General features: G+C 46.3%; 1 protein-coding gene across 18 annotated transcripts in view; it reads left to right on the top strand.

The window, feature by feature from the left end:
• Positions 1–18,549, top strand: part of DAB1 (DAB adaptor protein 1) — a 1,146,801-nt gene that overhangs the window by 1,071,809 nt on the left and 56,443 nt on the right. For 11 of the 18 annotated variants that reach the window (XM_086717103.1, XM_086717108.1, XM_086717109.1 and 8 more), the window contains 5 exons: positions 4,527–4,658; positions 5,265–5,384; positions 5,866–5,904; positions 7,451–7,516; positions 14,585–14,644. In XM_086717103.1, coding sequence (XP_086573229.1) covers positions 4,527–4,658; positions 5,265–5,384; positions 5,866–5,904; positions 7,451–7,516; positions 14,585–14,644 — 417 coding nt within the window. The remainder of the gene's footprint in view (positions 1–4,526; positions 4,659–5,264; positions 5,385–5,865; positions 5,905–7,450; positions 7,517–14,584; positions 14,645–18,549) is intronic. The other 7 variants (XM_086717113.1, XM_086717111.1, XM_086717114.1 and 4 more) reach the window with 3 other exon arrangements.

Below are 18,549 nucleotides of genomic sequence, written 5' to 3'. Positions count from 1 at the left end.
TTCTTATCCTGCGTGTTTTTATGAGATTGCAAGGTCCTCAGGGAAGGGACTATGTTTTAAGAATCTAGATGGATGTAGGACTAAGCATGAGACCTGGAACATAACAGGTACTCAGTAAATACACATGGTATGAAGAAGTGGATGAATGGGTAAATGTGAAACAAAATGAAGCATCCTAGATAGGAGAACAAATACAAGGCACTGAGGTCTAGGGACAGGAATTACCACTGGGAAATGGAGGGAAATGGAGGGGTCAGGGAAGGTTCCCTGGATGAGCACGCTGTTGGAACTAGCCTGGGAGCATATGTATGATTTAGTTACATGGAGTCACTGAAGGATTGGTGATGGGGATGAAGAGGGTGATCGACAGGGAAAATGTGAACAGTGGCACACAGGCCCAGAAGTACAGAACCGAAGGCGGCAGGGATGGGCTCTTCAGACTATCTGTAGCCTGGCTCCCCTGAAGTTCAGTGATGGGAGGAAGATCAGACCAGACTGAGAAGTTTAATCTCTGGTCTATCCTTAGAATTCTTCAGTAACAACTTTCATCCGTAATACAACAGGGAGGGTTCTGAATGGGAGAAGAATAAAGTGGTAGCAGAGAAACAGGGTGTCGTTGAAGACTACTTTTAAAAGCAAATACCTGCTTAGATTTGGGGCGGTACCTCAATATCTAGACTAAGTTTTCCTACGACAAACTGTTTCCCTAAGGAAATGTGGAAGAAGGAAGACCAGACTCTCCCTTTCCTCCCCGCTCCCTCGTCCTCTGGCCCAGTGTTCCCTATGCCCTCCAGAACAACTTGTGATGCCCAGGACCTCCCCACAGAAACCCTCCTGGGATGAAACAATCTTTATTTCCCATGGCCAAGGGTGTCACCACATCTTTCCAGCCTGACTGCTCAGTGAACATCACAGATAGTCACAAGCTCATGAGAGCTTGCTTCCAGAACATGCTGTCTTGACCTTTTTCTTTGAGATCCTTATAGCAAACCAGCCTCTCTTCCAAACCTTCTGATTTATGACCCTCTCTGACCTCAGATACCTGCAAGAATCTGGAACAGCTTCAACTCTGCCTCCTTGGCCAACTCTCCCTCCTTGGCCAACTCTCCCCTTCCTCATCCAGGCTTTTCAGGGATCATGGTTTTGTTGTTGGACTGGGGAGGCAGGAGTCTAAGGAGTGGAGACCTCGATTCTACATGATCTTGCTTCCTCTTGTCAATGCTCCATTATCCTTCATAGGGAGAATGAGGGCTGCATTCAGGACTGGTCCCTCCAGAACTCTCTGTGACCCTGAGTCCTTTCATAAATGCAGCCAAACAATAGGATGTTCAAGGTTCCTTTGGCTTTGGCTGTGCTCATAAAATCTAGAAGACATGGAGCAGTTTTGAGCCTCAGTGAACAAGTATTTGCAAGATTCTTGCAGTTGCCACGATGAATGCAGTAATATGACCATAGGGATTATCAGGATTCTGATGTGTTTGTATCTCCAAGTTATCTGTGCTGTATCTGCACAGTTGAGGTTGGAGAAAGTGGAGACATATCCCCTCAATGATGCTTAGTTTCCAAATAAATGAGCCACTTTCACAGCAATCCTATTTAACATAACATAAAATTAACTGTGGGAAAAGATCATGTTACAGACATCTTTAGGCACTTCAGGCACGCACAGAGCTATACTTCGCGAGGCAATATTAGGTATCATCAGGCGTTAAAAATGTTTTGATTTTAAAACACTTAATGAGGATTCCCAGATAAATTAAAGCAACTCCATCTGCTGTCTTGCATAGTAGGTGATATTTTACCCTTGCACAGTCTTCTCCAAATCTAATTCCACCAGGAAGACTTCTAATCACAGTTTAATTTTAGAGCAATATTCCACTTGGCAATCAATAAGGTACTGTCGTCAAACTTTGATTTAATAGGAAACGTGGATAACATTCTCCACGTTATGCAGAGAGAGAAATACTTTGAGGAAAGGGGGAGAAAGAGAATGTCTTTGTCTTCCACTTTCCCCTGCTGCATACCATTCTAGTTCACAAAAGCCTATAAATCAATACACCCATGTTGTGTGAATATAAATCTCATCAATTTTACATCATTAACACTATGAAAAAGCTACCACTCTTTGAGCAATTTTCCTCCACTAGCTAAGCATGTCCACTTAATAAAACAAGAATAAATGGATTCTTGGTCTTCCACTAACAAACATTTCCTTCCCCGCCAACTTTATTTGGGTCAGAATTCACTAGAATTACACAGTTGTCTTGTGGCCAGTTAGGTGACTAGACAGTGACACCACCCACCAAGCATGATGTGCAGCGGTCAGTGGAAAACCTGGGCAAGTCACGACCAGAAGGGAGAGTCACAAGAGCAGTCAGAGAGGTTAATGAGTGATCAGAGTCTAGAAGGTCAAGGTGCAACAGCAAATTCTACTGCAGAAATGATTCATGAGGTCAGAAACCTAGAAAGATCGTAGCAGTGTGGGAATGGGTGTTTTGGAAGGCCAGGGCCAGTAGTCCAGGAACTAAGGTGATGACCATCATGAGACTAGATGTCCACTGACCTAAGAGACTGGCCGTGTGGTTCAAGGTCCTAATGGCTAAAGGATCTTGGGTGATAGGACCAGACCTTCCAGAACATCTACTCCAGTGATTCCTACCATGTTCATGATTAAGTTCCCTTTGTGTTACATGTCTCCCTCCTTCCGTGGACTCGGTAACAGGGAAGATTTTGTCCAACCAAAAAAAAAGGGTATTTATAATCATTCACTTTCCTACTTGAATTATTCAAACCCATAAGTAAATGCCAAAGAGAATCTCCTCAGAGATGATTCTAAGGAGTACAACATAAACCTGATACATTTCGAAAAGAACTTGGCATTTTCATTTGCATGCACATGTGTAGTCTTAATTAAGAGTAGTTACAAATTTCTGCTTAGCTTTTTGAAATGTTGAAAACTGCTTAGGACTTCTTTTTATTACCTTTAATGATGCAAGTAGACCCAGGGCTTTGAGTTAGGAGCCATTGATCTGGTACAAACTTCTCATTGGATAGAAGAAGAAACAAAGGTCCAGAGAGGTGCAGGGAGTGCATTGTGCTCACAAAGTGGCCAGAATACAAGGCTCTTAATATGTAATTTAATGAAAAGGCCCCTTATAAGGACTTTAAGCACATCATATAATGCCCAGCTACCTGCGCAAGCCTTTACACAGAGTACTAAGTGTTGCTTTGTGTAGGTTTAATATAGGAAAATGGTCCTACAGATGGCCATCACCAATAGGATGGCAAGCATTCTTTGTTGAAGCTTAGATAATAAAGGTGGGAAGATCAGCTTCAAAAGATTACCAAATTACTGATCAACTATCCTGATTTACTTGAGTTCAGGAACTATGGGTCAAACATAGCACAAGGTTCTAGGAAGACAGAGTTAAGGAAGATGGATCCTGTGAAGACAGACAAGGAGCCAGGTAAATATATCAGAGTAGGAAGGTCTGGAAAGCAAGAACCCAGGGAGCTGTGTGTGAGGACTCCATTAGGAATTGCCGTGTCAGTAGAGACCGAAGTTCTATGGAATTATTTCTGCAGAGGAGGAAAAGCAAGCCTCATTCAGGGAAGATTTCACAGAGGTGGTGCTATTCAAATGTCTTTTTTTTTTTTTTACGTTTGTTTATTTATTTATTTTGAGAGAGACAGACATAGTGCGAGTGGGGGAGGGGCAGATTGCGAGCGAAAGCAAGAGAGAGAGAGAGAGAGAGAGAGAGAGGAAATCCCAAGCTGGCAGCATAGATCCCAACCGGGGGCTCGAACCCACAAAACCGTGACCTCATGACCTGAGCCAAAACCAAGAGTTGGACACTTAACCAACGGAGCCATCCAGGCGCCCCTCAAATGTCCTTTTGAAAGGGAATGGGAGGATTCAGGCAAATGGGTAGAAGAATGGACGTGGCAAACAGAGGGACCAGCCCAGGAAGAGCTCGAGAACTGACGGCATCTACCTCTAGCCCAGATGGTGACTCTGGACAAGACAGAAGAAGGTGTTTGTTCCCTGAGACACTGTGTCACCATCGGTCAAAAAAGGGTTGTAACCATACAAGTGCATAGTTCTGTGACACCGAACGGTACTCCCTGTACTTTTCCACCACGGCAAGCAGAGGCCCTGGGGACGGAAATGTATTAAATATCAAGCCGGAACTTCAGTGGGGCTGTGTCACAAAGAGAGCTGTCGCAGAAGCCTGCACCTTGAACTAGACTGACTGGCCCTGGCAAGCTTAATGGAAGCCACGGCCACGGACGCTCATTCAGCATATGAGCAGCCCTGTTTGTCTGCCTGGTCACAGCACTAAGACCATGGAGGAAAGCCTCCACCCCTCAAGGGCAGGCGCAGCTCTTTTTTCCTTCCATCTGGACCCAACAGCTTTTCCAAAGCCCTTCGGGCCTGTTCACACGTAGCTGAAACGCATCTCTTATTGATCAACAGCTCGAAGGGAAAGTCCCATGAAATATGTTCTTCCTTTTGTCTCTGATAGGCCCTTCAGCATCATCATGCTGTTCATGAAATTTCCTACATTGCAAAGGACATCACAGACCACCGGGCCTTTGGATACGTTTGTGGGAAGGAAGGGAATCACAGATTTGTCGCCATAAAAACAGCCCAGGCGGTGAGTATCCCCATCCAAGGAGGGCGCCTTTCCTGGTAGCTTTAGGGGACAGCGCGTGCAGTCACGCTGTTGGTGTTTGAAGGCCGCCTCTGATGTAAGACGGAGCGATGCTGATGCTCAGATAGCCTCGGAGCAAGGAAGCTTGCTCCAGCCCATCCGGTCGTGTTTCTCCCTAATGGGTATTTCGTAATGACTAATTATTTTCCTTTCTGATTAAGCTGGATGGAGGCACACTACACAAATAAGTTTCCTTGTGTTCATAGCCTCATTTAAAAAGAAAATAAGAGAAAACAAATAGCTGTTTTGCATAAGGCCTACCCTAATTTTATTGTATTTAGAATTACTAATAAATAAAAGCAGTGCCTTTTATGCTTATGATTATTATGAATTTGCAAATATAATTAGTCGAAGAAATGAACTTTAGCCTAGATGCAATTTGCTAAACCAATATAAACAAGGTAGAATTAATTAAAGACGGAATGCTCTCAGTTTAATAGGAAAAGGAAGGGCTGCGGGTTGTACCAGGCAAAGGCAAAAGTGGGCCGGGCTGCTTCTGCCTTTATACCATTCCCTTACTAATGCGCTTCATCCCACCTTCTACTCCAGGCTGAACCTGTTATTCTGGACTTGAGAGATCTCTTTCAACTGATTTACGAATTGAAGCAACGAGAAGAGTTGGAAAAAAAGGCACAAAAGGATAAGCAATGTGAACAAGCTGTGTATCAGGTATACCTGTGAATTTACCCGAGTACCAGGGAAGACTAGGACTTCAAATAAACAGATGTGAAAACTGACAGTCAGGTCCTGTCCTCCCGCTGCCAAGTAGAAATAAACAAAGATGAAAGGTTCCCGTGTAAATTTCAGGCACCGAGCACAAGCCGTTAGAGATGATCTTTTATTCTCTGAAATCCTGAACATGTGAGAGAAAGTGAAATCTTGAATCCCGAAGAAGATTTCTGGGCAGGAGAACAGAAGAAATGCAATTGCTTTTGCTGTTGTTGATAGTGGGCGTGGGGGTGGGGGTGGCTGCAAGAGTTTTCTTTTCCTTTTTTTTTTTTTTTCCTGTGTGTTTTCTCCCTAAAATGACCCAGCAGCCTGTCCTACCCAGAGCTGGTTTCTGTACTGTCCTGTGATTTCTGAACACAATCTCACACCTCTTCCTTTATATCTTCTGCTTTTCAACCTCCCTTCACTTGCTCTGCTGTAGACAATTTTGGAAGAGGATGTTGAAGATCCTGTATACCAGGTAATTTCTGAAACCCATCGGGGTTTTAGGGTCAGGAATGGCGAGGCCTGTGCTACAGACACTTTGTCAGAGCCCTGAAGAATCCCCTGACGGCAGAACCTGGAGAAGGGACCGAGATTATTTCCAAGGGTGCAGGCTGCCAGCCTCTCCAGAAGTGAATTTCCATAAAAAATGAACAGAAATTTGGCTGGCATCCATAACATGGGATCTTGAGATAGGTTTCCTCCTTCCTGCCCCTGCCCCAGCCCCCTCCACTATCTGTAAAAGTTTGATTCTCAGAACTGGATGTTTTCAGGAGTCTCTTGTATATTCCAAGTTCACGTGGAGGCTTCTCTGAGTTAGGAACTGGGGATGGGGAGTGAGTTTGGGTGACATTTGAGTGCAAGCCCAAAGGGCAGTCTGTAAGCTTTGGGAAGGCTGTGGGGAGAGATCTCTCTGGCCCCTCTGATTGTCTGGATCGTGCCATAGGGGCTGTTGGGAGGAGAGTAAGGGAGATCCTAGAGATGTCCCAGGTAGTAACTATCCCTGGACTCTCAAGCTCGCAGCCCAGGTGTGGCTAGAGAGATGGCTTCTCTTGGATCCAAGTGTGTGCTGTGTACAAACAGATGCAGAGAAAAGGGAAGAGGATGCCTCCCACCACCAACCCCAACCCACTCATACTTACTCCCAAGGAGAGAAAAGAGTGAGAAAATGAACTTGCAGGACATAAAAGAAAACCTGAAACTTATGAGTTATATGTGTGTGTGTGCCACACATATCTGTTTCCACACAGAAAGCTGGTACAGCTATGACAAAAATAAAACCATATGTATAAAATGAGTAATATAATATGAGTAACACAAAGTAGAGGTTTCTAGCATATGTGACCAAAAAAAGCCAAAGATACGCCTAACGGCATGCCCTGGCTATAGAATGCTGAGGGCGAGGATTTGTCGAGAATGTGAGCTCTGCCCTGGGCAACTGGCTCACAGGGAATGAAGAATATTGCCCTATTTGAAATGGCTCAGTCCTTTAAAGTCTGAAACGTGCACAGGGGAAAAGAAATTGAGTTTCAGTATTTAAAACTAAGAATGTAAAATAAGGTGCTATTTATGGGATGCGGAGGTTTGGGGTTTCTGAGCACTTCAAAGCTGAGTTAGGAGCTTTAGGGAAGCAAAGGGGGGCAGCAGATGTCACCCAGATTATGAAGTTGGGATCCCAGATGTTCCCAGGAGATGTCATTCCCACTCAGCAATGAAGCACTTGCAGACCTTACTGAGATAAAATGCCATTGAATGAAGAAGTTACATCTCCCCAAAGATGTGCAGGGGCCCGTGCAATCACTCCTGTACCACTGACCATCAGACCCTTGCCGTTTTTGTAAGAAAAGGCAGAGGTGTGCAAGGCACCCGTAGTGTTTCCGTAATCCACTTGTCTCTTGAGGGTATTTTCTGTTGTGACTGTTTCTTTAATGCTCACTGAGATTTGTATCCTGAATTCCAAATGCCTTTTTTTTTCCTCTCTCTCCTTCCCCTCTGACCTTTCCTCTCTGGCCGCTCCGTAATAGTACATTGTGTTTGAGGCTGGACACGAGCCAATCCGTGATCCCGAAACGGAAGAAAACATTTATCAGGTATAAAATCGCTTCTCTCTCTTACCATTGCACCGATACCAGTAAATGCTCTGAAGGGTCTGCAGAACCGAGGGCGCTCCCTTCTCATGGTCACATAGCTCTTTCTGTCATTCAGGCTCATGGAAGACAACTTCATGTGGTTGGCGTTTACCAACTGACCAGAAGTTTTCACACCTTGCTGTGGAAATGCTTAATGGCCACTTGAGTGCGTTGTTTTAATTGTTAATGGATCTTAACTATGTTCAATTGACTCGAGAATCAGACATTCCATTTTAGTAATGTAACCCATTGGAGGGTTGTTGTCCATGATACAGAAGGGTCCTTCGCTTCTCAAAAGAATGTGTTCATCACATTTCTTTTAAAAGCACTACTGAAAATGAAGGACAAACTCCAAAGCAAACACCTTCGGAACACAGCACTGGAAATATTAACTGAATAAAAGAAAGTACAGCTCCAAGTTTCACCCCTCCTGAAGGGAAGGTAAATTAATATTCTTCAGTGTCTGCTTCTGTGAAAAACCCCACACACACATTTTGACTCACTCCATTCTCGCGCACATGCTATAAAGTAGGTATTTAATCCCACTTTTATGAGGGGGAGCTGAGGCCCAGAGAAGCTGAGTGACTTCCTGGGGGCTGTACAGCCATTTAGAGCAGCGATCAGACCCCACGTGAGTGAAGGTACAACTCACCGGACCTCCCCCTTGCTTGCCCATCAGAGTTAGAGAAACTGCACCATAGCCACACATCAGGTAAATATGACAGCATCCAATTTGTCACTAATTAGAAATTCAGCCTTAATTTGAAATATAAACATCATGGAAGAAGGGGAAAAAATTTAATGTATTTAATAAGTGATTTTAACTTCCTTAACTCACTCAGTTATGTGGTCTGCTATTCTGCCTTGGGCACGCATTACTTATGTAATGAAAGTCAAATAGATTTCCAGTTTCCGTCAAATGCACAGAATTGTAAATGACCAAAGTATAACATCAGCTCTACCAGTAGCTCAGTGTAAACCAGGCCCATGGAGTGATCATCGTCTTTCTCTCCCCTGGATCGGTCTAGATTGGATGCAAGTGTAAGGTTGTGCTCTGAAGTCTTGTTTAAAGTCCGCGCTCACACAGTTTCTGTCTTTAAATGGAAAACTTACATTTTTGTTCTCAGATTTTATTTTGATGGATTGATTTTTAATGTTTATTCACTTCTTGAGAGACAGAGACAGAGTGTGAGCAGGCAGGGGCAGAGAGAGAGGGAGACACAGAATCTGAAACAGGCTCCAGGCTCTGAGCTGTCAGCACAGAGCCCAACACGGGGCTCGAACTCACGGACCATGAGATCATGACCTGAGCCGAAGTTGGATGCCCAACCGACTGAGCCGCCCTGGCCCCCCTCAGATTTTAAATTATTACAACCTTGCGGTGTCTGAATATGAGGCCAAAAGAAACCATTAACCAGTCATCCCCTGAAGAAAAAGCACCTTGTAAGACAAAATGAGGCTTTTCAGTGCAAAGTTTCTGAATCCCAGCCAAGCCGTAGTTAGTGGCACCTGCGGGCCCCCGTGGGGGACGGCTGGGGGTGTGGGACATCCTGTGTGTGGGAAGAACTGGTTTAGGCGAGCAGAGAACTGGGTTCCAGTTCTGGCTGTGTCACCAACTATCTTTGGCTGAGTGGTAGTGTGCAAGACACTTGCCCTCTATGAGCCTCAGTTTCCCCAGTGGTAAGATAGGGGACTAGTTTCCCTGTAACTCACACGTTGGCATGAGAATGAAGCAAGTTCGTGTGAAGGATGTAGAGAAGAGGCTTCATCCTGAGTCACACAGTGTGTGGATTCGGAATCCTAGTCCAAGTACCAACTCAAGTTCTTTTCCTTCTCTGAGCCTCAGTTTACTCACCTGTAAACTGAGCGACTAAGACTGAAGAGTCTCTTAGGCGAGGTCCTTTGCTGCCTTTTGCAGCTAGTGCCTATCAGAGGACAGCGATTCTTTAGAGAAACATGTTCGCTTGCTTTACAGGGCAACAAGACTCTTAGAAATTGTGGGGGGGGGGGGGGCGGGGAGGGGAGAGGGGTAACATTTATTGAGGGCTCCATGAATGGGGTTTACATGCAATATCCTATCTCTCACAACAAGACCGTGTGGCTTGAACCCTCATTCCCACCTTACAGATGGAACCCTGAGGCTCACACAGATAAGATGTCTTGCCCAAGGTCACAGAGCTCCAAGAGGCAGAACTCCCACTCCCAGCCAAGTCTCTCTGACCCCGGTAAATGCATGAATCCCCGGGCTCTTCTCAGCCGGAATATCCTGATGCAGAGTTTCACGATTAGATTCTGCGTAGGCTCCAAGTCACTATCTAAAAATCACACTTGTTTTAACAGTTGTGACCTCCGGATCTTTCCGGCTGTCCATCATTAGCAGGAAGGTACCGTTTAAGGAAATGAATATTTTATCACCCTCTCTTCTCCTCTCTTGCTTTGCCAGTCAGCTGGGCCTCCATTTGCTCAACACAAGATAAGCTCTTGGGCCCAAAGATAAAGCTGAGCTTTTAAGGAGCTGTGATTAGGGAGCCGCACTCTTCTTTGTGTTTTGAGGGCCTCTGATTATTCCACAGCTATTCATCCTGAGGAGACTACAGTATCTCCAAGTCTTCAGCTTGGCCCAGGGTAGTCTCAGATTTTAATCCCATCCCCTGCTTTCCAGAATGAGGAATGAGGCAGACAGACCTGGGGCCTAATCCTTTAGCCGTTTTGTGGCCTTGGATCAAGTGCTAACTTCTGTATCCCGATCTCCCAGTCTATAAAATTAGGAATGCTGCATTATCTGCCTCTAGAAGGGATGTGAAGGTGTAAAGCTCTTGGTACGTAGTAGGTTCTGTGTAAATGGTAGTTCCTCTACTTCCTGAGAACTTTGTCAATATCAGATGCTGTTCACGAGGTCTTATGATGTTATATTAAGTGAAGCAGAACATGACTTGGTCGCCTCATCTTGTCAGAGAGCCTAGCGGAAAGTTGCAGCCTCACTTGACTTTGCTATTTATAACTCCGGCATGAGGGAGGGAGAGACTCTTGAGTAAATGGAACCTCTCTTTGAGGATCAGTAGTCTCATTTTCCAAACTGGATTAATAATAGTAATTGTCTTTCTTTTTGCGCGCATCAGAAAAAGTTATCAGTCATCTTTCTAAAGCAACACAGAACCTTGCAGTACAAGGGTTTTTTACACCTCACCTGATTTTGACCCTTGCAGTAACTCAGTAAGATAAGCACAGCTATGATGGCTATCGTTTTAAATGGAAGAAAATCAAGTCCTCCAGTTTGAGTGCTGCGCCCAAGGCCAGAGCCTCAGCTGTAAACCTGGTAATTCTTTAGTACGTTAACGTTAACACACGGGCGAGATTGCGGCTTTCCACACAGACATTCTCTGAGTCCTTTGGTTTGAAAATCATTTTTAATCGCCCGTGAGGTGTCAAGTATTGTTATTTTAAAATGATAACTCTCTGCTCCAATGTCACTCAACCCTGAAACTGCCTCTCTAACACTATTAGTATGTCACTGAGCTAAAATGTCTTCTGTACATATAGTGCTTAATGTATAGCTTTTACAGTAGTTTGACATCTATTAACTCCTTTGTTCAAGAAGCAATTGTGTATGGAGCACCTAGTGTGTGCCAGGCACACGGGGATGTGATAGACCACAGCGTGGTCCCCACCCTCAACGCGTGTCTAGGCACCCCCTGGCTTGCCCGCCACAGCTACATGAGAAAACAGAGGCTCAGAGGACAGAGGGGCCCTCTGAGGACTCACAGCCTGTGGCAGAGCCAGGATTAGGAACCAGATCTCCCGCTTCCTGGGCCGCCTGGGTGGCTCAGTCGGTTAAGCGTCCAACTTCGGCTCAGGTCATGATCTCGAGGTCCGTGAGTTTGAGCCCTGTGTCGGGCTCTGTGCTGACAGCTCAGAGCCTGGAGCCTGTTTCAGATTCTGTGTCTCCCTCTCTCTCTGCTCCTCCCCTGTTCATGCTCTGTCTCAAAAATAAATACACGTTAAAAAAATTTTTTAAACAGATCTCCCGCTTCCTTTGGGTTGAGAACTGCCATCACTCTACACCGCCATATTACTGAAATGGTCTGCGGGCAGAGTGGACCAGCCAGGCAGGGGTGAGAACCAGCACACGAGGCACGTTCTGGTCTTTGTCCCTTAAACACTTCTGCCCTTAGCACATACATGGTAAATGTTCAGTGCTTAAACATTTCCTGTGTAACCAGGGATGAGAAACAGGTTAGCAAAATACCTGCCCTGCACTGCACAAGCTCACGGGCAGCTGCAGTGTGGGTTGATAGCTCCTATATAAGATAAAGCACTTTTGACACTCGTGTGAGTAACCCAATTACTTTCTCAACTCCTCCCAGTAAAACAAGGAGCTCCGGTCCCTCGGGGGCCTTATCCAGCTTGTTTGCCATCACTGTCCCTGGCAAACCACAAAGCCTGGTACATAGTAGGTTCTTGGCCACTTTTATTTTTTAGTGGAAGAATGTACCAGAGCTTACAAGAGTCCAGAGGAAGGCTCCGACCAGGTAGAGAGCCAGGCAAGGCTCCCAAGAATGTATCCTGCCCGACATAAATCTTTAAGGACAAACAGGCAGATTGATATGTCGCCCATGGGAGAACCAAGTAGCAAAGCTTTTTCAATTATGCACAGTTTGGGTTTATCCATCCTGCCGCTTCTCCTCCATTTGCAGGGATAATTGAGAGTCAGCTGCGGTTCAACTTGCTAAGTGCCCATAGTGAGCAGTGAATTACGAGGAACAGAAATGCTGTTCGTGTTGCTCAGGAAAGGGTGAGCCAGTAAAAATACAAGTGCGGGCTGGTAATTTATTGGCCCTTGTTAACAAGGACTCTGTAGGCATTCTTAGAGGATTCCTTTTAGAGGGAGCTGAGTTATCGGGAGCAAAGAAATTACATTCGTCATTGGCTACCTGCAAACTAGGGTTTGCGAGAGCAGCTCAGGAAGCGCATCTTTCTGTATGGTCCGTGCTCCGCCATGGACCTCCCGTTTTCTGCAGGAACGTGCACAACCTTCTGCAAGTGTAGAATGTGATGTCAGAGAAAAGGGTGCAATCAAAAACAGCTAGGGAATGGTGGGACCAGGGGTGAGGTGCAACTGTCTATACCGCGTAGTAGTTAAAACGCGAACTGCCAGAACTCCAGCTCTAGCCCCCCCCCCCCCCACCTGCAGGATGCTCTCTGGGCTTCATTTTCCTCCTCTGCAACATTGTGACAGTTGTCATCCTTGCCCAACTGACTTGTCTTGAGGACTGCATGCAAATACATGTAAACACTCAGAACAGTGGCTGGCACCTAGGAAGTGCCCTGTCAATGTCAGTTTGGGCTGTTAGTAATAAATATTTTGTTTGGTAGCCAGAAAGAGCTGGGTTTGAATCTCACCACTTAACTAGCTTTAAAGCTTTGGAAAAGTTTCCCTAACATCTCTGAGCCTCAGTTTTTCACCACCTAAAGTGAAGATTCTAATACCGAGCTCTTAGGATTATTAGAAGGATTTTAAGCTAAATTGATGAGCGTGGAAATAGCACAGGGTCTCGAGGAATGAGCCCAAATTCTTCCTTCTTGTTAATGGTATAGTTAGCTGGTCCAAGCCTAAAAGACACTTTTTCTTTTCCTTCACTGGTCCCCACGTTTCTTATGAAACATTTACGCAGCAGACATCTACCAGATGCCTACTGAGCGTTGGGCACTGTGCCTGCTCTTAAAGAGCTCCCAGTCTGGTGAAAAGAAACACAGATTAGCAGACAGAAGACCACTGCAGGCTGATGCCTCAGATGGGGGTAGGAGCTACACTGTGCTGGTTCCTGGGAAGCACACATGATTGCTCTCGATCCGGAATGTTTCAGGGTAACACCCTGACTGGCCCATTAGAAAAGTGTTCAACCTATCTACTGTTGTTAATATTATAAAATACATGCTGATCCTTATTTATACGATGTGTCAGCAATAAAAGAAGCTCTCATTCTAACACTTCACAGTATCACAGCTCCCAATCGTCTGTATTTACTGTCTACTTTGTCGTTGGATTCCCACAGTAACCCAAATCAGAAGCAGAGCCAGTAACACCCATTTTAGGATCGTGATGCTCAGAGGGGCTGTGGCCTGTTCAGGGTGTGACCGTTACCAAGTGGCCCGATAAGACCAGATGGAGAAGTACGAGGAGAGAGGGAGGAAAGAAAATACAGATACATATTAAAAAACAATTGGGGGGCGCCTGGGTGGCGCAGTCGGTTAAGCGCCCGACTTCAGCCAGGTCACGATCTCGCGGTCCGTGAGTTCGAGCCCCGCGTCAGGCTCTGGGCTGATGGCTCGGAGCCTGGAGCCTGTTTCCGATTCTGTGTCTCCCTCTCTCTCTGCCCCTCCCCCACTCATGCTCTGTCTCTCTCTGTCCCAAAAATAAATAAATATGTTGAAAAAAAAATTTAAAAAAAAAAAAACAATTGGAATTTTCTCGACTCTTGTTTTGCGCTTTCCCTGCCATTAACGGTCCCTTTTCTTGGAAGACACTTTGGGTAAATATCAGACAGCTTGTCCATGATCCCAGCAGAAGCCGTTCTTTATGCTGAGACCTTGATGTTTGCTATATTGTAAATAACCTGACTCTCAGCTTAAACTCAGCTGCAAACTAATTTTAATCACTTGGGACAAGTCAGAGCACCTCTCTGAGGCTCATTTCTGTCTTTGGCGAAATGAGGATTATTTTTTCCACCATATGACCTCTGAGGTCCCTGCAGCCTCCTGTCCTGTGATTCCATGAGGAGCCCGATGGCAGAGACACCCTGCACTCATTTAAGTGACTCGCACACTCCTCCCTCATCCAGCTTTCCTCAGGGAAGGAGCCTGGCCTCCTGCTTGTACACTTGCGGAAGCCCCTTTGATTTGGGACCCTCGGGCCTCAGGGGCCATTCTCACACACACTTGAGCCAGCTTGAAGTTGAAGCGTGATGGCTTTGTTCTCTGAAAGTGGAGTATCAAAGTGTTTTGACTGTGTCGAATTTGATTTTTCCATAGGTTCCCACCAGCCAAAAGAAGGAAGGTGTTTATGATGTGCCAAAAAGTCAACCTGTAAGTGTAAGTAAATCTCTCTTCTGCCAGGCTCCCGTGACCTGCACTCCTACGCGGCTGTGTCTACAGCTTGAGGAAGGGAACCCCTCTTCTGGATAGGCGTTATAACTTAGAGAGCTTTGCCAGGGCCTACGTGGCACGGACTCCTCAGTGAGTCAGAGGGAAGGGGGCAGAAGGCGGAAATGGTGAGGCTGAGGAAGGGTTGCCAACCTGGACCGAGGTCTGGCCCCCTGCGTGGCGGTGAGTTGAACTGCACAAACCACTATGTCCAGGGGTCTCAAGGTCTGAGTTGTTCCATGACAGAAGTCTCCAGCCAAAGACTTAATTATACCTGATCAAATAGGGGGCAATGTCTCGATCCTGGGAAGAGTTGCCCATCCGATTTAAAAGTGGTTGACAGGTCTCAGAGGGATCATAGAAGAGCCAGCCAGGGCCTTTAGAGTGTCTAAGGGTCCAGCCAGTGGACAGACCACCAAGAAAAAGGCCACGCGTAGTGGGCTTGCAAAGAACCCAGCAGGTCCACTACATCTGGACCCCATCGGGGTCCAGTGGGACTCCTGGAAATGGAAAACATCAAGCTGTGTGACACTGCCACAAGCCAGTGCTAGGCCAGGCCCAGATTTCGGCCCCCCATCCAGTCGGCGTGCGGAAGGCAGCCTCTGTACGTGATTCAGGAGCACTGGGGGACTCTTGCCCAAGGGGACATTGGACTTCACCGCGGCCTGTGTAAACAGAACTAGGATGTTTAGTCACCGCTGATCTCATTCAGCTCAGTGATGGGTACAAAGAGCACAGGCTTTGAAAACAGACCCCCAGGAACTCCAGCCCTGACCCTAACAGGACTGTTGTGAGGCTGGATGACTCTCTGGGATGTTGTTATTGGTCCTGGACCCCACCCTGTGAGAGACACAAAGACACCCCCACATTTTTCAAGGTCAGATTGATAGGGCAGTTTGAAACCCCATTCCCAGGGCAGCAACTGAAGGACCTAGAAATGCTTGGCCTGGAGAAAAGGAACCATAAACGTGGAGATGGGAGTCCCCAGGGCTACCGGTTGGAAGAGGGCTTACACTGTTCTGTATTGGCCAGCCCAAAGTGACGGTGACCTTCCTGAGCAGTGGTCAGAGCTGTGAAGAGTTAGAACAGCTGGCACCTAGGGGAGTGAGCTCCCCATCACTGGAGCTGGTGCAAGCAGAGCCTAAAAGGCCCCCTGTCAGAAAAACTATAGGAGGATTCAAATGTGGAATGGGCAGAGGGGAAAGAGGAGCTCCTGTTGTCCCTTTCAAACCTGACCTTCTGTCCTGAGTTGAGAGTCTTTCTGGCTCATTCTTACCCTCCTCTGCCCCTGTTGTCTTTTCACCTGGTGAAATTTCTTCCTTTTCCTATCAGCGTCCATTCCTCTTCCCAATATCCTGCATCCACCAGACCCCACCTAAATCCTGCTCCCGAAAGCCAACGCATGTTAGGTTTCATGAGACAGCATATTTGAATGGGGTCCTCAAAAACTTGAGTCTACGAGGTAGTTGAGAACGTGAAGTGGAGTGTCGCTCAGAGAAAAAGCCGTTTTTCTCCTTGAGGCCTTTGCATTTGTCAAGCCTTCTTGTCACGGAGACACTGGTCCGTTCGTGTTTCCGTTTGGTTCAGCTCCCATCACACAGCTCCCTACAATTCAATTTGTGCCCAAATTGCTTCGCTTGCCCCTAACAGGTTTAGATACGTGAGGAAACATGCTCCATTTGCCGCCTTGGTTTTCGTGAATTTATTAACCAGTCTGGCCACACCATCTCCATACTTAATAGCTGAAAAAAAAAAAAAACCCAACCAAACAAAAAAAGCCCAAGCTCCTTAGCCTGACATACACGGCACTCAGATGCCAGCCTCAGCCCGGATCTCTGGTCTACCTCCCCCTGGTCCAGCTCTACTGAATTCTGCAAGCTTCTGAAGGAGCCACATCCTCCCCTAATAGCCCAGCTTAGCTTCAGGCTATGGGGACTCAGGGAGACTTTGTGGTCTTCTGCTAAGTGTGAGCAGATCACCCCTACCTCTGTGCCCCACTCCCTATCATTCCTCTGTTAACAGCTCTTAGCACACAGCATCCCAACTCTTCTCCTGGCTCCTTACTTCCAGGAACTTCCTGAGGTCCTTGGATTACCAGAAGCAAGCCCAGGGTCTGGCATGTGAAAGGCAGGGATGACACAGCCGCTCAAGGGGTGTTTCATAAATATACACATGACTCTGCCTGTAGAAAGAATTGAAAATCCTTACACTTTCTTTTAAAGGGAATTTCCTGCTTATCTGATTCTGAAATAGGCATTAAGTAAACATGCTCAGGTTTTGCTTGGGAAATATCTGGGCTGCCTGAACGGCCAGCAGTAGCTTCCAACCCTCTGTTCGCATAGAGTCCTAGAAGCATCTGTGCTTTTCCGTGAACAATTTCAACATTTCTAAAAGCCAGAGACAGGTAGCAAGTCAAAAGTATCAACTCTAGTGGAGGGGCAGATGCCTGCGTTTGGTATCTCAACTCCTGTTCTTACTACCTGTAGGACTTCTGATAAGTTCCCTTGTTTCTCTACACCTCCCTGCTCTCATCTATCAAAGGAGTTACTAATCCCAACTTACTGAATGATTTTGAGGAGAAAACAGCATATGTATTGGAAACTTGATCCCACTTGCCTAAACTTCCCAGAGGTACTTTAAATATCCCACAGCCCACATCCCTCACTGTTCTGGGACCTTCCTGTTCTCCAAGCTGGCCCCTGTAGACCTGCCTCCCTGATGAGTGCATATTCCCTGGGATACCTCTGTGCCCTGAAAATCTCTGCTGTGATCTCGATGTTTGCTCCCTCACCACCTGCTCCTTAACCAGAAAGACAAATAAACCAAAGACAGCCAAATCAGTGCATATTAAGCAGCTTCAAGCCAGTTTGACAGCTTCTACAAGTTTCCCACAAGAAGGGAAACTGTCCAGTGGCCTGTTACTCTAAGAACCACCGGTTTCTTCTTCTTTGGGTCCAGAGCCCAGTCTGCCCAGAGCCCAGTAAGAGACTCAGCTTGGGGCTGTCACTGGGGAAGATCACACATCAGCCCCAGAAGAAATGGCCTGATCTTCAGCATCAGACTTGGGTATGCTCTCATCCTGGCCACCCGCTAAGGGTCCTTGAGCATCTTTTTCCATCTCTAAACCCCAGTGTCATAACCTGCAAAGAGAAAGGAATGCCTGCCTTTTAGCTTTGTTTGGAGGACTAAAGGAGACATTTATGTAAAACCTTAACAGGGGATATGGATTAGATTAAACGAGAACATTACCGTCAGTTGTCGGCACGAGCAATCCACCAGCCAACAGTTCACACTGAGGCGGGGATTGCAAGTATGCTAGGTAATTACACACCTCCTCTAGGAAGCCTTTTTTTTTAACCCCAGAGTAAACAGCTCCCCCGGGAGACCTCTGTGCTTCTCTGTGCAATGATCACAATGCACTGTTACCTTTTCTTAATGAATCCATGTGAGCCATTGGACTTTGAGTTTCTTAAAGGCCTTGGCTTCGGGGTTAATGGTACCTGCCTTAGAGTTTTTTGTGTTAAGGACTAAGTGAGCTGAAGAATATGAATCAACACAGTGCTTGGTGCAGAGTAGGGATTCAACAGCTGTGAGCTGTTACTGTTCTGCTCTGTGAGCTCCTTGAGGTCAGGAATCGCTTTTAATCATCACTCTTTCTACAGTAACTCCTCTGAGGATTTCTGCTCCCTTTGAGCTTTTGATGGTATACTCTTTCCCCGTGGGTGGCGGGAATCTCATGTGCCCAAGTAAATTTTTATAGGCCTTGAAGCCAGGGGTATCCTTGATTGCAGCTCTAAAACCTCTGTCCTGGAGTCTCAGTCCCCTGGACTAGGGTGGCTCACTGTCACCCTACA

The sequence above is a fragment of the Puma concolor genome, chromosome C1 (assembly GCF_028749965.1).
Source record: "Puma concolor isolate L17-30 chromosome C1, mPumCon1.1.hap2, whole genome shotgun sequence".
Taxonomy (NCBI): domain Eukaryota; kingdom Metazoa; phylum Chordata; class Mammalia; order Carnivora; family Felidae; genus Puma; species Puma concolor.
Note: the sequence above shows the minus strand (reverse complement) of the source record. Positions and strands in the feature narration are given on the sequence as shown.